Source organism: Tachyglossus aculeatus, chromosome 24 (genome assembly GCF_015852505.1).
Source record: "Tachyglossus aculeatus isolate mTacAcu1 chromosome 24, mTacAcu1.pri, whole genome shotgun sequence".
Classification (NCBI taxonomy): Eukaryota; Metazoa; Chordata; class Mammalia; order Monotremata; family Tachyglossidae; genus Tachyglossus; species Tachyglossus aculeatus.
In genome coordinates this window covers 6,372,401-6,395,568 of record NC_052089.1, presented here as the reverse complement: position 1 = coordinate 6,395,568, position 23,168 = coordinate 6,372,401, and the positions used below count along the sequence as shown (strand labels likewise).

At 49.4% G+C, this 23,168-nt stretch overlaps 1 protein-coding gene across 1 annotated transcript in view; it reads left to right on the top strand.

Annotated features, from left to right (window-relative positions):
• Positions 1-23,168, top strand: part of ZYG11B (zyg-11 family member B, cell cycle regulator) — a 48,400-nt gene that overhangs the window by 18,982 nt on the left and 6,250 nt on the right. The window contains exons 3-11 of the mRNA XM_038766340.1: positions 10,091-10,231; positions 14,585-14,761; positions 16,091-16,155; positions 17,406-17,505; positions 17,592-17,642; positions 20,071-20,232; positions 20,329-20,376; positions 21,288-21,485; positions 21,584-21,636. Coding sequence (XP_038622268.1) covers positions 10,091-10,231; positions 14,585-14,761; positions 16,091-16,155; positions 17,406-17,505; positions 17,592-17,642; positions 20,071-20,232; positions 20,329-20,376; positions 21,288-21,485; positions 21,584-21,636 — 995 coding nt within the window. The remainder of the gene's footprint in view (positions 1-10,090; positions 10,232-14,584; positions 14,762-16,090; positions 16,156-17,405; positions 17,506-17,591; positions 17,643-20,070; positions 20,233-20,328; positions 20,377-21,287; positions 21,486-21,583; positions 21,637-23,168) is intronic.

The window sequence follows — 23,168 nt, the reverse complement described above, 5'->3', positions numbered from 1 at the left end:
GCCCGGGCTTGGGAGTCAGAGGACATGGGTTCTAACCGGCTCCGCCACTTGTCCGCTGTGTGACCTTGGGCAAGTCACTTGACTTCTCTGTGCCTCACTTACCTCATCTGTAAAATGGGGATTAAAAGTGTGAGCCCTATGTGGGACAACGTGATTACCCTATATCTGCCCCAGAGCTAGAACAGAGCTTGGCACATAGTAAGTGCTTAACAAATACTTCTTCTCCTTCTCCTCCTCCTTCTTCTTCTTCTTCTCCTCCTCCTCCTCCTCCTCCCCCTCCTCCTCCTCCTCCTCCCCCTCCTCCTCCTCCTCCTCCTCCTCCTCCTCGTCCTCCTCCTCCTCCTCCTCCTCCTTCTTCTTCTTCTTCTTCCTTTCCTTCTTCTCCTTCTCCTCCTTCTTTCTTCTTCTTCTTCTTCTTCTTCTTCTTCTTCTTCTTCTTCTTCTTCTTCTTCTTCTTCTTCTTCTTTCTTTCTTCTTTTCTTCTTCTTCTTCTTCTTCTTCTTCTTCTTCTTCTTCTTCTTTCTTCTCCTTCTACTCCTTCTTCCTCTTCTCCTTCTCCTTCTTCTCCTTCTTCTTCTTCCTTCTTTCTTCTCCTTCTCCTTCTTTCTTCTTCCTCTTTTCTTCTCCTTCTTTCTCCTCCTTCTTGCTCTTCTTCCTCTTCTTCCTCTCTTTCTTCTCCTCCTCCTCCTCCTCCTCCTCTTCTTCCTCCTCCTCTTCCTCCTCCTTTTCCTCTTCCTTCTTCTCCTCCTTCTCCTTCTCCTCCTCCTCCTCCTCCCCCCTCCCCCCCAGTGGTTGCCGTGGTACTTTCCAATTGTGTGCTTTGTGTTGAGCACTGTGGGGAACACTGGGGTCAATCAAAAAATAAGCAAATTCAGACGCAGTCCCACCCCATATAGGACCCACAATTGTGGAGGGCGAGGACAGACAACCTAGAGAAGAGAAATAAATTCTAGCCTGAGCACGGACAGATAAGAATCTAAAGTAAGTCAGAGGAATGGAAAGGTATCAGACCAAATCTGATAGTTGGGGAGGGTACAGTCTACCTCCAACCCAACCCACTAAGACTTCTCTAGTGAGCTAAAGCCTGGCTCTAATGACGGTGGTGATTGGGGAGTTTGTTAATAATAATGATAATAATAATGGCATTTATTAAGCGCTTACTATGTGCAAAGCACTGTTGTAAGCACTGGGGAGGTTACAAAGTGATCAAGTTGTCCCTCGGGGGGCTCCCAGTCTTCATCCCCATTTTCCAGATGAGGGAACTGAGAAGTGAAGTGACTTGCCCAAAGTCACACAGCTGACAATTGGCGGAGCCGGGTGTTGAACCCATGACCTCGGACTCCAAAGCCCGGGCTCTTTCCACTGAGCCACACTGCTTCTCTAAGCCCTTTTAGGGACCAAGCGCTGGGGTAGGGAGACAATAGAAGTCCTTGTGTGTCGTATGGGGCTCTAAGGGGAAGGGAGAACAGGGATTTTAACTTCCATTTTATAGATGAAGACATCGAAACACAGTGAAGCTTTTTGCTCAGGGTCACCGGGCTGAGAACGCCGGGTCTCTGATTTCTTGGCTCCTCTACTTGACGGCCTGAGTTCAGGTTTCCGTGGTGGGCGATCACAAGTTCTCAAGATGCCTGGCAGGAGGAAGAGGGAGGCGGTTCTTTGCCCAGGGATCCCCAATGAAGTCCATGGCCACACAGAGGTGCCACAGTAGCTCACAATGCAGCACCCCTCAATAATAATAATAATAATAATGGCATTTATTAAGTGCTTACTATGTGCCAAGCACTGTTCTAAACACTGGGGAGGTTACAAGGTGATTGGGTTGTCCCAAGGGGGGCTCAGAGTCTTTATCCCCATTGTATAGATGAGGGAACTGAGGCCCACCCCCTCCTCCCCCTCTCCATCCCCCCCATTTTACCTCCTTCCCTTCCCCACAGCACCTATATATATATATATATATGTATATGTTTGTACGGATTTATTACTCTATTTATTTTACTTGTACATATTTATTCTATTTATTTTATTTTGTTAGTATGTTTTGTTTTGTTCTCTGTCTCCCCCTTCTAGACTGTGAGCCCACTGTTGGGTAGGGACCGTCTCTGTATGTTGCCAACTTGTACTTCCCAAGCGCTTAGTGCAGTGCTCTGCACACAGTAAGCGCTCAATAAATACGATTGAATGAATGAATGGACTTGCCCAAAGTCACATTGCTGACATGTGGCGGAGGTGGGATTAGAACCCGTGACCTTTGACTGCCAAGCCCGGGCTCTTTCCACTGAGCCACGCGAGACTGGGCTCTGGCAGTTTCGATGGTTTAAGTGGGTAACTGAATGAGGGGAAGATGGCAGACTTTAATAATAGTAATGATGGTATTTGTTAAGCGCTTACTATGTGCAAAACACTGTTCTAAGTGCTGGATCGTAGGAGTATTTGGTCAAATTCAGGATTCTTTTCACCCACAGAGGCCTCGTGCAAACGTCCATTTCAGTCTCAGTGCAGGACCCAGGAGGTCATTTGATCGTGTCACTAGTAGTTGTAATGATGGTATTTATAAAGCACTCACCATGTGCTTAGCACATACCAGAGAAGCAGCGTGGCTCAGTGGAAAGAGCCCGGGCTTGGGAATCAGAGGTCATGGGTTCAAATCCCGGCTCCGCCGATTGTCAGCTGTGTGACCTTGGCCAGTCACTTCACTTCTCTGGGCTTCAGTTCCCTCATCTGGAAAATGGGGATGAAGACTGTGAGCCTCCCGTGGGACAACCTGATCACCTTGTAACCTCCCCAATGCTCAGAACAGTGCTTTGCACATAGTAAGCGCTTAATAAATGCAATTATTACTATTATTATTACCTAGCCCAGAGGAGAAGCAGTGTGGCTCAGCAGAAAGACCCCGGGTTTGAGAGTCAGAGGTCATGGGTTCTAATCCCGACTCTGCTACTTGTGTGACCTTGGGCAAGCCACTTAACTTCTCTGTGCCTCAGTTCCCTCATCTGTCAAATGGGGATTAAGGCTGTGAGCCCCAAGTGGGACAACCTGATCACCTTGCATCCCCCCCAGCGCTTAAAACAGTGCTTTGCAAATAGTAAGCGCTTAACAAATGCCACTATTATTATTATTATTATGGTTGGACTCTGTTCCTGTCCCACGAGGGCCTCATGGGCTACTGAGGGGGGGAGAGTGGATATTTTTCTCCCCATTTTATAGATGAGGAAACTGAGGCCCAGAAATGTTAGGCTGCCCAAGACCCCAGAGCAGGAAAATGGTGGAGCCAGGGGTCAGAACTTAGGTCTCCCAACTCCCAGTCTCCTGCTGTTTCCACTGGGCCTTGCTTCCTTCCCTCCCCAACCCAAAGTTCCCTCGCCTTGATTAAAGAATTCCTCGCCTTAGCTTCCTTCTCTTCTCTTCCATTCCCACACCTGAAGGGGACCATTCCAAGGACACTCAAGTAAATCGGTGCATTGAAAGGCTGGGCTTAACTGGCGAGCCCAAGGGCAGGACTGTAGAGACTTAAAGAAGCAGCATGGCTTAGTGGAAAGAGCCCGGGCTTTGGAGTCAGAGGTAATGGGTTCAAATCCCACCTCCGCCCCTTGTCAGCTGTGACTTTGGGCAAGTCACTTCACTTCTAGACTGTGAGCCCACTGTTGGGTAGGGACCGTCTCTATATGCTGCCAACTTGTACTTCCCAAGCGCTTAGTACAGTGCTCTGCACACAGTAAGCGCTCAATAAATACGCTTGATTGATTCTCTGGGCCTCAGTTCCCTCATCTGTAAAATGGGGGTGAAGACTGGGAGCCCCCCGGGAGACAACCTGATCTCCTTGTAACCTCCCCAGCGCTTAGAACAGCGCTTTGCACATAGGAAGCGCTTAATAAATGCCATTATTATTATTATTATTATTACTATTGAAGAGCCCGTGGAGAAGCGACAGTTCAGGACCGGCCAAATTCTGCTCCCATGGGAGCCACTTGGGCCAAGAGCCATGAAAAGCATCTGGAATCTCTTCCGGAATTGGGTCAAAAAGGGGGACGAGGGGAGATGTGGCCCTCCTGGAAGCTTTTCTATGGAAAAGGGATGAGACTGAGGAGTAGAGGCCCCACAGACCTTTCAGTCGGCTAATGCCTTGGGGCGGTCAGTCTTCCAGGAGCCTTTCCTTCCTCTTTGGGCCTCTTTCTGCTTCCACGGATTCACTCACCACCGTCATAGGATTTCTTTCGTGAGCCCCCTGCCAAGGTGGTTTGGGACTGGTTGGCTTCAACGCAGCGAGGAGACAGGTGTACCAACTTCCAGACAGGACGTGTGTCTGGCTGTCTCTCTCTTCCCTTTTCCAAGACCTCCGTCGCCTCTAGCCTTTCTGTCATGTCGGATGATTGAAGTCACCCTTTTCTCACCAGCCCATTCCCGTCTCCGCGCCTCCTGCCATCTTTGTTGAACCCACTTTACCAAGCTCTCTCTTTCTCTGTCAATCTCCCTTGTCCTGCTCTCCCTCTATCATTCAGTCACATGTACTGAGCACAGAACACTGTACTAAGTGCTTGGGAGAGTACAATACTCCCTGCCCACGTCTGCTTAGAGTGGGGGACAGACATTAAAATAGATTACCTGTATGGACCTAAGTGCCATGGGGCGAATATCAAGTGCTGAAAGGGTACAGTGAGCCCCCCGTGAACCCCCCATGGGACAACCTGATCTCCTTGTAACCTCCCCAGCGCTTAGAACAGTGCTTTGCACATAGTAAGCGCTTAATAAATGTCATTATTATTATTACAATGCTTTCCCTTTCTCTCTCTCTCTCTCCCATTTCATTCATTCAATCGTATTTATTGAGCACTTACTGTGTGCAGAGCACTGTACTAAGCGCTTGGGAAGTACAAGTTGGCAACATATAGAGACGGTCCCTACCCGACAGCGGGCTCACAATCTAGAAGGGGGAGACAGAGAACAAAACAAAACATATAAACCAAATAAAATAAATCGAATAAATATGTACAAGTAAAATAAATAGAGTAATAAATATGTACAAACATATATACAGGTGCTGTGGGGAGGGGAAAGAGGTAAGGCGGGGGGGAGGTGGAGGGGGAGTAGGGGGAAAGGAAGGAGGGGGCTCAGTCTGGGAAGGCCTTCTGGAGGAGGTGAGCTCTCAGTAGGACTTTGAAGGGAGGAAGAGAGCTAGCTTGGCGGATGTGCGGAGGGAGGGCATTCCAGGCCAGGGGGATGATGTGGGCCGGGGGTCAACGGCGGGACAGGCGAAAATGAGGCACGGTGAGGAGATTAGCGGCAGAGGAGCGGAGGGTGCGGGCTGGGCTGGAGAAGGAGAGAAGGGAGGTGAGGTAGGAGGGCACGAGGGAATGGACAGCCTTGAATCCCAGGGTGAGGAGTTCCTACCTGATGCGTAGGTTGATTGGTAGCCACTGGAGATTTTTGAAGAGGGGAGTAACATGCCCAGAGCGTTTCTGCACAAAGACGATCCGGGCAGCGGCGTGAAGTAAGGATTGAAGTGGGGAGAGACAGGAGAATGGGAGATCGGAGAGGAGGCTGATGCAGTAATCCAGTCGGGATAGGATGAGAGATTGAATGAGCAGGGTAGCAGTTTGGATGGAGAGGAAAGGGCGGATCTTGGCGATGTCACGGAGGTGAGACCGGCAGGATTGGTGACGGATCCGATGTGAGGGGTGAATGAGAGAGCGGAGTCGAGGATGACACCGAGGTTGCGGGCTTGTGAGACGGGAAGGATGGTAGTGCCGTCGACAGTGATGGGAAAGTCAGGGAGAGAGCAGGGTTTGGGAGGGAAGAGAAGGAGTTCAGTCTTGGACATGTTGAGTTTTAGATGGCGGGCAGACATCCAGATGGAGATGTCCTGAAGGCAGGAGGAGATACGAGCCTGGAGTGAGGGAGAGAGAGCCGGGGCAGAGATGTAGATTTGAGTGTCATCAGCATAGAGATGATAGTTGAAGCCATGGGTGCGAATGAGTTCACCAAGGGAGTGAATGTAGATAGAGTGATTTCAACATCTTCCACATAGCCCTCCCTGAAAAACTGCAAGAAACAGTTTCCCCTTCCCACTGCTAATTGTACTTTTACTTGGATGTAATGTAGAGACTCGACATTTGAATCTGTAAGCTGCATATGCATTTTTCGGATGACCCAAATATCTCCAATCTGGGTCAGTGTTGTTCGACCTAGATTTTAAGCTACTGGAGGACCAGAGGTACAATAAACTGCCTGTTTAGTCAGCTTTATTCAAGGCGTCCAACTGCTCCATGTGGAAGGAGGCATTTCCTCAATGCTTTGGTTGTTGGGATAGCCAGCCAGCTGTATTGGACACCAACTATTGCGAGCCCCATGTGGGACATGGACTCTGTCCAGCCTGATTACCTCGTATCCACCCCAGCACTTAGAACAATGCCTGGCACACAGTAAGCGCTTAAAAAATATCATTTAAAAAACCCCCACTGTGATGGATATATGGAATGTCAGATTGGTATTTGTCTGTTCTGTGACCTTGTATGGCCTTCTCTGTGCCTCAGTTACCTTATCTGTAAAATGGGGATTGAGACTGTGAACCCCAAGTGGGCCAGGGACTGTGTCCAACCTGATTTGCTTGTATCCACCCCAGTGCCTGGTACATAGTAAATGCTTAACAAATACCATAATTATTATTATTAATTATTATTATTATTGCAGGGAAGGGTGTCATCAGATGGCACCTCGCAGAGGGGAATGCGTTTATATTGTGTTTGTTTATGGTATTTGTTAAGCTTGACCATCTCTGTGCGTTGCCAACTTGTACCTCCCAAGCGCTTAGTACAGTGCTCTGCACACAGTAAGCACTCAATAAATACGATTGAATGAATGAATGTGTCGGGCACTGTTTTAAGCATTGGGGTAGATAAGGGTTATCAGGTTGGACACAGTCCTTGTCCCACGTGGAGCTCGCAGTCTTAATCCCCATTTTACAGATGAGATAACTGAGGCACAGAGAAGTGAAATGACTTGCCCAAAGTCGTACAGCCGACAAACGGTGGAGCCAGGATTAGAACCTAGGTATTTTCTGATTCCCAGGCCCGTGCTGAATTGACTAATAATAATGATAGTATTTATTAAGCGCTTACTATGTGCAAAGCACTGTTCTAAGCACTGGGGAGGTTACAAGGTGATCAGGTTGTCCCACAGGGGGCTCACAGTCTTCACCCCCATTTTACAGATGAGGGAACTGAGGCACAGAGAAGTGAAGTGACTTGCCCAAAGTCACCCAGCTGACAGTTGGCGGAGCCGGGATTTGAACCCATGAACTCTGACTCCAAAGCCCGGGCTCTTTCCACTAAGCCGTGCTGCTTCTCTGTTCATCCTGGCATAGCTCTCTGACACGTTTCCTGGCATGGCTGGCGCTCCCTACATCGGGGGGCGGTGAGCAGAGGGGACGGGAAAGACCCCAGCTCTCAGTGGCTTGTTTCTTCGTTGTCTTTTCTGAGATTTTCCCCACAGTGTTCTCTGGCCTCATGGGTTTCCTGAGAAGGAAGTGGCTTGCCCCGGAGAATCTCCCAGAAAACGGGGGCCGTTCTCCCCTTTCATCTCCCCGCTCTGCGGATGTGGATGCGGGAAATGATCAAACTTAGACTCCATATCATTTACGAAAAGGAAGACTGTAACCTTGCACGTCATAATGTATATCTGAAGGACAGTGCGTCACTAAATAGAGAAGTTGCCAACCCCTAGATGACCGCAAGGCAAGCCGATCTAGCCTTTTCAGAGAACAAATGCTGTCTGATCAGTTCATCTTCTTCTGTGACAGGAAATGAGACGCAAAATCAGTATATCTGGTCTTTGGTCAGGCCCTGGACTCTGACCTTTGGGCTGCTGTCACCCCTTAGCAAGCCAGATCCAGTCAGAAACCCTTCCATGAGGGGGTAGAAAACTAGTAGGGGGGTTTTAGGCAAGGCAACAATGACCGAGCGGACCTTGAGACTTAGAGGATCAGAGCCGGCAGGTTTCAAAGAGTTATGAGCTGAGAAATATTAGGTTTCAGGGCTCGTCAGCCGTGCTCGGAGACAGGTAGCACTCCTCGGAGTTCTGCTCCAAGATCCTCGGTTCTTGGCAGGCGCCGGAGTGAGTGAGGCTCAGAATGCAGCCCCAGAAGTTGTGGGGTCCCAAACGGTATTTGTGGTATATGTTAAACGCTTATTATCTGCCAAACCCTCTGCCAAGCCTTGGGGTAGATTTAAGCTAATTAGGTTGGCCACAGTCCCCCCCCTCCCCATGCCTAAGGAGGAAGGTGAACAGATAATGAATCCCCATTTTACCGCTAAGGAAACCAAGGCACGGAGAAGTCAAATGGCTCATCTAAGGGTCACCTACTAGGCAAGATATAGGATTAGAAGCCAGGTTCCATGATTCCGAGGCCCATACTCGTCCCGTTAACCCATCCTGTTTCTTGTGACTTGGCCCTCATGATTTGGCCTTTGCCTACAAGGGGTCGGCGATGGGTGGGACACTGTCATCGCCCTCTTTGTCCCTGCCACCTGGGCAGACAGGCCCCTGGTACTCTATTTCTAACAGTACTGGGGTTACGACTGAAAGAGTCTCTCATCAGTAACGGCATGGTTTGGGGTTCTGGAGCCTCCCGTTGGTGGCTGGGCAGGGTAGGAGATGTGGAAACCGCGAGTGTGTGCCGATCGTACCTCCAGTTCACCCCAAATTGAGAGAGATTGAAAGCGTCTCCAAAGTTGGAAAATAATTCTGATCCTCCAAACAGGGAATTAAAGATGGTCGGTGGCGACTGGGCCTTACCTAGCCTCCCTCCCCACCTCGGGGTTATAGTCTTTTAAGGAGAGCACCCCCCCCCCCCCCCCCCCGCGCGCTTCATAGGGTGCACAGGGTAGAAAGGCAAGGCAGTCATAATAATAATAATAATGGCATTTATTAAGCGCTTACTATGTGCAAAGCACTGTTCTAAGCACTGGGGAGGTTACAAGGTGATCGGGTTGTCCCACGGGGAGCTCGTAGCCTTAATCCCCATTTTACATATGAGGTAACTGAGGCACAGAGAAGTGAAGTGACTTGCCCAAAGTCACCCAGCTGACAGTTGGCAGAGCCAGGATTTGAACCCGTGACCTCTGACTCCAAAGCCCGGGCTCTTTCCACTGAGCCACACTGCTTCTCACCCTTCACCACTCCCCACTGACCTGGCAAGAAAGCCTGTGAGAATCACCCTCTTTTATGTTATTTGCTAAACACTTACTATGTGCTAGACAGTCTTCTGTGAGGATTAAAACCCAGGTCCTTCTGACACCCAGGGCCGTGCTCTACCCGCTAGACCACAATTGCTTCTCACTTGTCCTGTCCATTTACTGTGGACAGGACTAGGGGGCTTGAAGATAGATGATTGGTGGGAAGGCAGAATGAAACCGTTTATTTTTATGACTCACATTTACTGAGTGCCTGTTGTATACTTAACCCTGTATGAAACGCGTAGTGATCTTCCAAAAAACGGCAGATTTAAGACCCGGGGGTTGGCCGAAATCAAACTTGAAAGGTAACTTTCCGGCTCTGTGTCTGAAGACTGCCGACACCCTTGAGGTCATGAAGACTTTGGAGATAGGCGGGGCTTGGGACTCGTTTAGGTGGGGTCGCTTTGGTGGGACTCTGTGGGAGGAAGAAGAATCAGTCCTCAAGCCCTTTGAAACTCCTCTCTGAGGTAGAAGGCTGCCTTCTTCACTCAGCCTCCGCCTAGTTCGGCGGAACGCGAGAAGTCATTGGCACGACGGTGGTAGTTACGCACTTACTCTGCGCTAAGCGTTGGGAGAGATAAAGGGTGGCGAGGCCAGACACAGCCCTGTCCCATACGGGGCTCGTCCCGTTCATAGGGGAGGGAGAACAGGGGGTTGAAGCCCTCGGGGACAGAGAATCAAGGGATGTGGAAGGTTAGGACTGAGCTGGGTCATTTTCCGAAGTTCCCTCTGGCCCAGATATTGGAATGTGTGTATTGCCAAACTCCGAAAAGCCAATGTCAGGGACAGGAATGTACCTGGAAATGTAGAAGTGTTTTGTTTTTAAAAAAGAAAAAAATGTTGACCACCGGTCCCGACAGGTGTCTGGCGAAGCCAATGAGACTCAGCTTTCGGAAGCGTTGAGGCGGTACAGCGAACGGGCGTTCTTTGTCCGCGAAGCGCTCTTTCACCTTTTCAGCCTGACCCACGTCATGGAGAGAACGAAGCCGGAAATCTTAAAGGTACGGTGTCCCCGGGGACCCCCTCCGGTTGGGGCGTGACGGGCAGTGGAAGGGGCCGTTGATCCGCAGGGGGGGTTGCAAGATGGGTCCGAGTGCCCGGCCTAGAGGAAAGAGTCCAGGCCTGGGAACCGGGAGACCAGAGTTCTGATCCTGTCTCCGCAACTTATCTGCTCCGTGACCCTGGGCAAGTCACGTCTCCGGACCTACGTTTCCTCATCTTTAAAATGGGGATTAAATAGCCGTCCCCACAAACTCCCTTAAACCCATTTTCACGGTATTTTTAAAGCCAGGCACTGTACTAAGCACTGGGGTAGAGACAAGCTAATCAGGTTGGACACAGTCCCCGTCCCACGTGGGGCTCACAGTCTTAATCCCCGTTTTACAGGTGAGGTAACCGAGGCCCAGAGAGCTTCAAGGCCAATGGTAAGGAATCTGTCTGATGCAGAGGTGGCTGGGCTACCATGGAGGTTCTTGAATGGAGAGACGTGGGCTAATTGTTTTTGTAGAAAAAGGGTCAAGGTAACGGAGTGAAGTATGGCCTGAAGAAGGGAGAGACAGGAGGCAGGGAGGTCAGTGAGGAGGCCGAGGCGGAAGCGAAGGTGGGTTAGGATAAGTGATTGGATCAGCGGAGTAGCAATTCGGATGGAGAGAAGAAGGCGGATTTCAGTGGTTGTGAAGATAGAACTGACAGGATTTGGTGACAGATTGAACATGTGGGTTGAGTGAGAAAGATAATAATAATAATAATGATAGCATTTATTAAGCACTTACTATGTGCAAAGCACTGTTCTAAGCACTGGAGGGATACAGAGTGATCAGGTTGTCCCACAGGGCGGGCTCACAGTCTTAATCCTCATTTTCCAGATGAGGGAACATTGTGTGACTTGCCCAAAGTCACACAGCTGGCAATTGGCGTAGCCGGGATTTGAACCCATGACCTCTGACTCCAAAGCCCGGGCTCTTTCCACTGAGCCACGCTGCTTCTATGAGTCAAAGCTAATACCAAGGTGATGGGCTTGTGAGATGGAGGATTGTGGTTTGGGGGTGGGGGCTGAGGTGGAGGACAGGGTTTGGGAAGAGTCCTGTTTAGGACACTGAATTCGAGATGTGCGCAGGACATTCAGGTCGTGATATCCCAAAGGCAGGAAATGTGGAAAAGGAGCGAGGTTGAGGCTAGAGAGGTGGATTTGGGAATCACCTCCGTGGAGTTGAAACCGTAGGTGCTATTGAGTTCTCCAAGGGAGTGGGTGTAGATGGAAGTAACAATAATAATAATGATGGTATTTGTTAAGTGCTTACTATGTGCAAAGCACTGTTCTAAGTGCTGGGGGGGATACAAGGTGATCAGGTTGTCCCACGTGGGGCTCACAGTCTTAGAGAAGCAGCGTGGCTCAGTGGAAAGCGCCTGGGCTTTGGAGTCAGAGGTCATGGGTTCAAATCCCAGCTCCGCCAACTATCAGCTGTGTGACTGTGGGCAAGTCACTTCACTTCTCTGGGCCTCAGTTCCCTCATCTGGAAAACGGGGATTAAAACTGCGAGCCCCCCGTGGGTCAACCCGATCACCTTGTAACATCCCCAGTGCTTAGAACAGTGTTGGATAGGGACCGTCTCTATATGTCGCCAACTTGTACTTCCCAAGCGCTTAGTACAGTGGCCTGCACACAGTAAGCGCTCAATAAATACGATTGATTGATTGACCGTCTCTATATGTTGCCAACTTGTAATTCCCAAGCACTTAGTACAGTGCTCTGCACACAGTAAGGGCTCAATAAATGCAATTGAATGAATGAATGAACAGTGCTTTGAACATAGTAAGCGCTTAATAAATGCCATCATTATTATTGTTATTATTATTAATCCCCATTTTACAGATGAGGTAACTGAGGCCCAGAGAAGTGAAGTGGCTTGCCCAAAGTATCAGCCAACCAACCATATTTATTGATTACTTCCTGTGTACGAAGTACAGAGTCGGTAGACACATTCTCTACGCCCAACGAGCTTGCAGTCCTGAAGGGGAGGCAGCCGTCAATATAAATAAAGAAATCACGGCTACGTACATAAGTTCTGTGGGGTGGAATAGAGGTGCAAGACCAAATGCAAGGGGGGTGAAGAGGAACTGAGGACTTAATCAGTGTTTTGCACAGAGTAAGCGCTTAATAAATGCCATAATAATAATAATAATAATAATCAGGGAAGGCCTCGTGGAGGAGATGTGCCTTTCATAAGCCTAGAAGAGGACTCAGAACTGAGTCTTGAGTGACTCCCGCAGTTAGAGGGTGGGAGGCAGGGGAGGGGTCTGCAAAAGAGATCGAGAAGGAGCAGCAAGACTGTGTGGGATGGGGATTAGGTCCAATCAGAATCTACCCCAGGGCCTAATATTGGGCTTCCCACACAGTAAGCCCTTCAGAAATATCATCTTCATGATCATTATTATTATTATTCTTCATTGAGCTCCCTGGTGAAGAGATCCCTGGATCCGCCTTCTTGTTTTAACGACTGCAGAACAGAAGCCAAAGAACCATCCTGTCATTCCTGTCGATGAACAATAGGTAGTCGAGTTGCCACGAATAGTATCGTTAATAATAGCAATGACTGTGGCATTTGTTAAGGAAATTCTACGTGTTAAGCACAGAGGGGAGACACAGGATAATTCGGATGCAGTCTCTGTCCCACTCGGGACTCGCAGTCTGATGGGAAAAGAGAACAGCTATGGAAGAAAGTGAAGGGCGGAGAAGTTAAAATGACTTCTAGACTGTGAGCCCGCTGTTGGGTAGGGACCTTCTCTATATGTTGCCAACTTGTACTTCCCAAGCGCTTAGTACGGTGCTCTGCACACAGTAAGCGCTCAATAAATACGATTGAATGAATGAATGAATGACATGCCCGACGTCACATGCCAGACAAAAGGTGGATCCAGGATTAGAACCCAGTCCTCTGATTCTCAAAGGAGAGGGATATTTTCAGTAAACCCCCTTACCCCTAGACATGCACTTTTTCCTCGGGAGCAGTTTAATTCCTGAGATCCTAGAATCTCACCCATTGGCCAAGGTCACATCCTGCGTTTCCGAAGGGAGGCTGGATGGGGAACCCAGGAAGGAGTAAAACCACCAATTGGGCCATTCCGATACTAATCAATCAATCAGTGGTATTTATGGGGAGCTTACTGTGTGTAGTAAACATGGAGTCTAGTGTCCCTCTGGCCTAGAAATTTGTTCTGGGCAGGGAACGTGTCTGCCAACTCTGTAGAATTGTACTTAGTACAGTGCTCTTAATAATAATAATGATGGCATTTATTAAGCGCTTACTGTGTGCAAAGCACTGTTCTAAGTACTGGGGAGGTTACAAAGTGCTCTTCTATAGTAAGCACTCAATAAATAACATTAATGATGATAATGATGATGTTAGTAAGCTCCTCTTCTAGACTACAAGCTCCTTACAGGCAGAGAACATGCCTACCAACTCTATTCTATTGAATAATAATAATAATGATGGCATTTGTTAATCACTTACCATGTGCAAAGCACATGGGTGCTAAGAGCTGGGTGGGTTACAAGGTGATCAGGTTGTCCCACGTGGGGCTCACAGTCTTCATCCCCATTTTACAGATGAGGTCACTGAGGCCCAGAGCAGTGAAGTGACTTGCCCAAAGTCACACAGCTGACAGTTGGCGGAGCCAGGATTTGAACCCATGACCTTGGCCTCCAAAGCCCGGGCTCTTTCCACTGAGCCACATCTCCCAAGCACTTAGTACAGTGCTGGGCACACAGTACTCAATAAATACCATTGTTTGACAAATTGCAGAGCTCTGTACTAAGCTCTTGAGAAAGTCCAGTACAACAGAGACATGATCTCTGGCCACAGCGAGCATAGAAGGTGGAGATATCGCAACAATTCCGCAGCGTCGTGAGTGGGAAGATTCTGTTCTTTCATTTCCTTCAGAAGTACGATCTGAATTTGAGCCCGGGCCTGTCATTAGGACGCAAAGAATCTGAGGTGCCGGGCAGTTATTCATCTGGGAGAGCGAAGGCATTAAACCTTCTTGTTCTAATGTGTTGGGATTGTGCTGGGGACAAATGAGAGGTCTAACAGTAATCACCGTGGAATTTGTTGGGCGCCTACTTTGGACCAAGCACCGCGGTTAATCGGGTTGGACACAGTCCCTGTCCCTCAGTGGGACTCACATTCTAAGTGGGAGGGAGAAGAGGCCTTGAATCCGCACTTTATGGATGAGGAAACCGAGGCCCAGAGAAGCGAAGTCGCTCGCCCAAGGTCACTCAACAGTTAAGTGGCAGAGCCCAAAGCGGTGATTTGTTGGCCCTCTAAGAGGTGTTATGGGGACTTGCTTTGTTTCAGCTCGTGGTGATTGGAATGAGGAACCATCCAATGAATCTGCCAGTGCAGTTAGCGGCAAGCGCCTGTGTTTTTAACTTAACCAAGCAGGAACTGGCAGTGGGAATGCCTGTGCGTCTGCTGGCTGACGTCACCCATCTACTCCTCAAAGCGATGGAACACTTTCCTAATCACCAGCAGGTAAAAAGCAAGGCGGTTCTCTGTCATATGCCCGGCGAACGGAAAGTGTACTGAAGTGTTTGTTTCTGTGCTTGAGATGGGACCGTTCCGGTGGGCGTGAGTTTCACGTCACCCTCTCTGATTGAAAAGGAGTAATAATAATAATAATAATGGTATTTGTTAAGCGCCTACTATGTGCAAATCACTGTTCTAAGCACTGGAAAGGTTACAAGGTCATCAGGTTGTCCCACGGGGCGCTCACAGTTTTAATTCCCATTTTCCAGATGAGGTAACTGAGGCCCAGAGAAGTTGACTCACCCAAAGTCACACAGTTGACAGGTGACGGAGCCGGGATTTGAACCCCTGACCGGGGCTCTTTCCACTGAGCCATGCTGCTTCTCAGATGTGAGATGTAGAGAGTAGATGTGACGGCACTGTTTAAGCGCTTAACTGTGTGTCGGGCGCTGAGCTCAGAGGGATTACACCGTTGGAAATGGGAATTAGTCTCAGACCCTGCTCCTTGAGGGTCTCTGAGTCATTCATTCATTCAATCGTATTTATTGAGCACTTACTGTGTGCAGAGCACTGTACTAAGTGCTTGGGAAGTGCAAGTTGGCAACATGTAGAGACGGTCCCTACCCAACAGTGGGCTCACAGTCTGGAAGAGTGGGCTCACGGTCTAAGAAAGCTGAGGAAAGGGGTCTTTTCCGGAAAGGTTCTTGGTGCTATACCACGGTCAATCCATGCTATTCATTTAGTGTTTTTGGAGCACGGAGCACTGAACTAAGCCCTTGGGAGAGTAAACTACGACAGAGTGGCTAGACACGTTCCGGGCCCACAGTGGAACTTACACTCTTCAACTCCCCAACAGGCCTTGTGTGTAGCTAGTACTAGAAAGTCTTCTTCGTAATTTTCCCTCGTGTTTCCCATCCTGTCCACGCCGGCTGTCGTTCGGGCCAAGGCCTAGGCCAGCGGTCCATGACAGCTGCTCTAACTGAGTGTCCGTTAGGTGCAGGGGAATCTACTAGGTGCTGTGGGGGTCTCAGAGGAGAAGTCAAAGAAGATCTCGCTTGCCTCTCAAGAAGTTTGCTGGGGGATTCAGGGCAGGCATCCATCTCCGCGGGTAAACTCAAGTGATATAGCCAACCGGTGTCGGTGCCGGAGAACTAGGTTTGTAAGGATCAACTGATTTGGGGGTGAGAAGGATGAAGAGTGGGGAGAGATTTCTGCGGGACAAGGTGCAGCTGGGTTGGACTGGTCTAGAGCAGGCCCATGTCTGAGTTTTGCAGTGCTTTTTGTGTGTTTTTGAAGGGGCGTTTTTTGGGTCTGATTATTTCCCTTGCTCTTCAGCTACAGAAAAACTGCCTTCTTTCGCTCTGCAGTGACAGGATCCTTCAGGACGTCCCATTTAACAGGCAAGTGACCGTTTTGGGGCCAAATTCTAGCAAAGTGCTGTGGGGACTCTGGACTTCGCAGGGAATGAGACTCTTTTCAGAGCCATCCGAAGCTGGAATACCACTCCCCCCGCACCGGATGCGAGATTCAGCCTCTCCCCTCCAGCCCCGAGAAGCAGCGTGGCATAGTGGAAGGAGAACGAGCCCGCGAGTCAGAGGACCTGGGTTCTAGTCCTGGCTCTGCGAATTGCTTGCTGTGTGACCTTGGGCGAGTCGCTTAACTTCTCTGTGCCTCAGTTTCTTCAACTGTAAAATGGGGATTCGATACCTGTTCTCTTTCGTACTTAAGACAGTGAGCCACAAGACTGTGACCTAACTAACGTGTACGTACTCCAGCACTTAGAACTGTGTTTGACAAAGAATAAGCACTTAACAAGTGGCATAAAACAAACAAACAGCACGGGCAGAGGAAGTTTGAGTCTTATCATAGCCCACTGCCTGGGCTGGCATGTCCTCCCTGCCCTGGAGTGAGGGGGCAAGGGTAGAACCAGGGTAATGAGATATCATCAGGTGCCCTACTGATGGGGAGGGGAAGATATTCCCCTCTGAAGGATTTGAGGAGTGCCCAGGTCTAATGCAATGCTCTAAGAAGGCAGGGTAGAATAAATTCTCCTCTCTCTCTCTCTTTCTTGCTGTCTCTCTCTCTGCCAGGCACTTTCCTAAGCACTTGGGGAGATACAAACTTATCAGGTTGGACAGAGTCCCTGTCCCACAGAGGGCTCACAATCTTAATCCTCATTTTACAGATGAGGAACTGAGACACAGAGAAGTTAAGTGACTTGCCTGAGGTCACACAGCGGACGAGTAGCGGAGCCGGGATTAGAACCCAGGTCCTTCTGATTCCCAGGTGCATGCTCTGTCCTCTAGGCCACACCTCCTTCCCATCTTTTGGGATTCAGGGAAGATGATGTCCACACATGGCAGAAGACTGCTGTGTTGTTTACTCGAATTTGGAGACCCACGAGAGTTAGCATCCCTCTGCCCTTCCCAAAAAGTCATGCTGGGGACAAGACCTGGATAAAGCCAGCCACTGCATTAGTCTGGATCCTGTCCGATAGCTTGGCTTCCCTTTTCCATGCACACCTTTCCAAATGGAAGAGAAATGACCCTTCCTGCCTCTGGCATCGTCCTCCAGAGGAGGTGAAGCCAGGAATCCAGGGGCTGGGGTGGAATTTTGGAGCTGGCCCTTGCAAACCCTTCTGTGTTCTCAGGTTTGAAGCTGCCAAGCTTGTTATGCAGTGGCTGTGCAACCACGAAGACCAGAACATGCAGAGAATGGCGGTGGCTATCATCTCCATCTTGGCCGCCAAGGTATCCGGCTCACGGGGCGGCGGGCGGGGAGAGTCCCCGGGGATATTTGCCGCCCGTGGACTCACGTTGTCCCGTTTCTCTTGCAGCTCTCAACTGAACAAACTGCACAACTTGGGGCCGAGCTCTTCATCGTCAGGGTGAGTCCACTTCTTGCCATGTAAATGGGGGCCAGCCGACCGCCTGCCCCCAGGGAGGGTCCCGACGGAACGGTCGGGGATTTTGGGGCCCCGTGGGGAAAGCGTTCTGTCTAGCATCGGCCCCCAGGAATGGAAGAAGCCAAATGGACCTCTGGAAGGTCCGGTGACATGGGAGAAAGGTGAATTCTGGAGGGCCAGCCTGCTTCATAAAGACGTCTTCCTAAACTGCATCAGGGTGGGAGACCTGGGTTTATTCGGACCTAATGTCATTTCTGAGCCCAGGGCGGATTCTGCAAAGCCTTCCCCGGTTGTCCTTCATGGATGAGGGACTGCGGGACGGATCCCTGAATGACCGTCCCTAGGCCTTGGGATGATGAAGCTTGTAACTCGTTGAGTCGAAAGATTTCTGGAGGAGACCAAAAACTTTGCAGCAGCCTGTTGTAACCCTGTGAATGACTTGAATGTGACCAGCCCGCTCTGCAGTTCCACTTTGACGATGGAGAATGGGTCAGGCCGGGCGCCCCAACTCGAACCTGAAACCTCGACTTCTTGACGGACTTTTCGGGGCCGCCAAATTAAGTGAGGAGTCTCCCGATCCCAGATCCATCAGTAGTGTTGAATGCTTTCGTCGGCCCGGGGAATACCGTCCTTAGAGCCTGGTGCCATTAGAGACTGAGGAGACCCCGGCTACTGCGCCACGCTGGGCCTGAGACCACTGGGAGTATGCGGCCAACGATATTCCTCTCTGGCCACTCCAGGACTCTGGCTCAGATCTTGCCAGCAACGGGGAGCTGGGAGATGCCGCCTTTTCCTTCATAGTTCTTCTCAAAGGTGGTTACGTTGGTGGCATCTGTGAGATCCTGTCATCCGTTGAATGAATGTGAGATTCAGCCGTATATATTGAGTGCTTACTGTTTGCAAAGCACTGAACTAAGCATTTGGGAGAGTGCAATACAATACACATTCCCTGCCCACGATCCTAGGTCTTCGGGATCCGTTGATGGAGGGAATGTTGGGTGTTTCAGCGTGGAACCCCTCCGACTCTGTCATCTTGTCGAGCTGCCTGGCTGACTTCCGTGGCTCGTTACTTTGTCAGCGCCCAGAAATCCCGCCTGCATCCAGGGCGTGTCTTTGGGCACACACAACTAAGCACCACAGTGGAATTGTCCGGCAAAGATGCATCTGTAGAAACAACGATGAAAAGGAAGTAGAAAATGTCACCCAGACAGCCACAGTGGACGGCAGCGGAGCGCGGCAAACTCGAAGATCTACGGAATTGAAGTGCCAACCTCCATCCTCTAGCAGCGGTGGGGGAAGTGCTTAGCAAATACTAGTTAGTAGTAGGGGTGTGGATGAAGCACCTACTGTGTGCAAAGCACTGGGAAAAATTACAGGGTGAAATGAATACACAAACCCTGGCCCTCAAGGGGCTCACAGTCTAGGAGTAAGGGCTGGGAACACATAAGGAAAGAAGCAGCATGGCCTCATTGAAAGAGCACAGGCCTTCTCCGCCGTTAGAACGTAACCAGCTCCTTGTGGACAGGGAATGTGTCTCAGTGCTTCTCTTTTGGTTTCTCACACGCTCATTCTCCGTTCCAGAATGCCACTCAGTTCAGCTGTTTCACCGAGTTTCTTGGCTTTTCCTTTGGAAGCGACTCCCTCCCTCAATAATAGGGACGATCATTTCGGTTTCTATTACCTTCCCCGCCAATGGTCTTTGTATTGGATTGAGAATCAGGCCAGGAATTCTGAAATCCATCACAAAGGGGCCTTTCCCTGGCCCAACCCAATCTTACAAGTAGCCCGTCCTGAGTGATGGTTTATACCAGAAGAACTGGACAAGTAGTGATCTCTTTGATTGTAATTTTTGCATTTATTTATATTAACGTCCGTCTCCCCCTTTCGACTGTAAGCTCATTGTGAGCAGGGAAGATGTCTGTCAACTCTGTTGGATTGTACAATCCCAAGCATGTAGTACAGTGCTCTGCACGCAATAATTGCTTGATAAATGTCGATTGATGTAGAGAAAGGGCAGGAAATCAGATTAAAGAAAGTGTTCAACAACATCCAAGAATGTCCAAGTTCCTTATACTTGTAGGATGGGCCAGCTCCTTGAGGGTGGGGATTGTGTCTACTTTCTTCCACAGTCCTTAGCACAGTGCTCTTAGATTGTAAGATCATGGAAGGCAGGGATTGGATCTGCTAATTCTATCGTTCTCACCCAAGTGCTTAGCAAAGTGTTTTGCCCAGAGTAGATTGTAAGCTTGTTGAGGGCCAGGATTGGGCCTGCTGATTCCATTGAACGTCGCCAAGTCCTTATCACAGTGCTCTGCACAACGTGCAATACTGTAAGTGGAGTAATTGAGTTGTTCATGGGCTTTGCTAGCAGCGACCGTGTAGTGAGAACTTTTCCCTCTCTTCGTCTCAGCAACTTTTGCAGATCGTGAAGCAGAAAACCAACCAAAACTCAGTGGACACGACCCTGAAGTTCACTCTGAGCGCCCTTTGGAACCTCACGGATGAATCCCCAACCACGTGCCGGCACTTTATTGAAAACCAGGGGTTAGAGCTCTTCATGAGAGTCCTGGAGGTGAGGATGCACATTCTGCCGTACGAACCAGACTTTTTTACTCTTTGAGATCTTCCTCTTCAGGGAATTACAGGTCTTTGTCTTTGCTCTTACTAGTCTTTCCCGACCGAATCATCGATTCAGCAGAAAGTCCTTGGCCTCCTGGTAAGTGGATCAGAGTGATGGAAATCCCAGTCCCATTTCTCACCTTTTCTTTGTAGTGTGTGTTTGAGAGAAACCTCCTGGCTCTCCTCCAGACGGAAAACTATTCCAGTTTGCGGGCAGGGATCGTGTTAACTTATTACTTTGTCCTTTCCCCTGGGCTTAGTTCACAGTAAGCGCTCAGTATGTGCCGTGGATGGATTGATTAAAGGGTTCTCTGACTAAACATGCAGTTCTGATTTTAAGGAGAGTGAGTTCTTCCGAGACAAATTTATACTGGCACAAATGCAAGGGTCCAAACTTCCTAATGAGTATGTTTGTCTCAGCATTGTCAAGCTGAACGGGGAGAACCGTCTGAGATTATTCATATTTATTACACTCCCAGCCTCACCAGGAAGGTTACCACTCCAGAGGGACTGACTTGGCAACATAGAAGTGGAAAATGCTTATGGTTTTTGGTTGCGCTTACTACGTGCAGAGCACCATACTAAGCGCTTGGGAGAGGACAACAGAATCAGCAACACGTTCCCAGCCCATAACGAGGCTTTAATATAAATAATAATTTATAACATGTAATGTAAAGGTACGCACATAAGTGCTGTGGGGACGGAGACAGTAGCTTCCGGGGTAATTAAGGCCTGTGAAAGCAAAACCGGTCTGAGCATGGGGATTTTATTTTGGCTGATGCTGGCTGAGATGCTTGTCTTGGGAAACATTTCCTTAATTCTCTCCTTCTTGTTCACCAACTCTGTTGGATTGTCCACTCCCAACCGCTTAGTACAGTGCTCCTCACGCAGTAAGCGCCCAATAAATCCGATTGAACACACAAATGAATGTTTGCTATGCGCAGCACGACGTAGATACGTTCCCCACCCGCCAGCAGTAAACACCACTGATCGATTTGATTCTCGCAGAACAATATAGCCGAAGTCAAAGAATTGCATTCTGAGCTAATGTGGAAGGACTTCATAGATCATATCAGCAAGTTACTGCACAGCGTGGAGGTGGAAGTCAGTTACTTTGCAGCTGGGATCATCGCCCACTTGATATCCAGAGGCGAACAAGCCTGGACCCTGAGTTGCGCACAGAGAAACTCTCTTCTGGATGATCTGGTACGCTGACGTCCCCTTCCTCCGGGCACTGTTCGGAAAATATTGATTGTTTGACAAGGTCAAGGCCATCCTAAATGTCCTCGTTACTTGTCTTGCAGCATTCAGCTATCTTGAAATGGCCGGCTCCGGAATGTGAGATGGTAGCCTACAGGTAATAATAATAATAATAATAATAATAACAGCATTTATTAAGCGCTTACTATGTGCAAAGCACTGTTCTAAGCGCTGGGGAGTTTACAAGGTGATCAGGTTGTCCCACGTGGGGCTAATCCCCATTTTACAGATGTAACTGAGGCCCAGAGAAATGAAGGGACTTGCCCAAAGTCACACAGCTGACAAGTGGCAGAGCCGGGATTCGAACCAATGACCTCTGACTCCAAAGCCTGTGCTCTTTCCACCGAGCCACGCTGCTTCCCGTAATAACTGGATAGTCACACCTGGGGAATTACTAGCCCGTTGACCCAAGCGTATAGACTGGTAGTTCTTTGTCCCCTTGGGATTTTTGCCCAGGACTTATTTTGGGCTGGGAATATGCCAGTCTTTTGTTGTATGGTACTCCCCCAAGTGCTTAGTACAGTGCTTTTCACACAGTAAGTGCTCAATAAATACGATCGAATGAATCAGTGAAGGACTAGGTGCTTTCTTCCTCCAGGAGGCCCCCAGAAGCCACCGCCATTTTTAGTCGGCTTCTTTCCTTCGTGCCTCTGGAGCCACGGCTCCAGATGCCCCGCATTTGCCGACCCTGGAATTTTCCCCTCACCCAACCCTTGATCGGGCAGAGAAGAGTACGACACCCAGGCCGCAGATTCTTTTAAATTGTTCGACTCTGGACAATTTGCTCCAAGGATCTGCTTCCCGAGCCCAGAAGCCCTCAGGCCCTTCTACATTTTGTATTTTGTTTTGCAAGGGATTGTCCGGGAGGCAGAATCTCCGCTGTGGGTCAGGAGACCAAAAGGAGATACGGTCCATTTACAGAATGAGGACGTGCTGTGTCATAACCAGGGAGCAAATGTGGTCCCCCAGACTGTTTTCCTAAACTTGCCTCTCCCAAAGGGGTGGGTTTTCCCTACATTCTTTATGGGTGGGGATCGTGACACGTGGGAAATGGGGACATCCACAGATCTTCGTCTCCTTTAAAGTTTCTTCCCAGGGATTTCCCAGGAGGCTGGCCACTGATGGTGAAAATCCCCGAGGAGCAATTTAAGATTTTAGGGGGAAAAGTGAAAAGCCACCGGCGATTTAGAACCAGATCATAAAAATCCATGATTGCGTTCTCCTTTTTCTCCTCGCAACCCTACCCACACTGAGCGCATTACTCGCTCGGGCGTGAATGACTTTCCCAGAAGCCCTTAGGGTTCTAGTTGGGCTCCTCAGAGCCGGGGGGAGACTGCTGAGCTGAGGATCAGCATTCCTATCTTATTTTTTAAAAGAATGGTATTTGCTAAGCGCTTACGATGTGCCAGGTACTGTACGTGACCCACATGGGGCTCCCAGTCTTAATCCCCATATTGCAGTGAGGTAACTGAAGTACGGAGAAGTCAGTTGACTTGACCAAGGTCACACAGCAGACAAGTGGCGGAGCCGGGATTAAAACCCAGATCCTCTGATTCCAAGGCCCAGACTTTCCAGTAGAACACACTACTTCCCATCTAAGAAGAAGCAGGATTGAAGGGGACTTTGCAG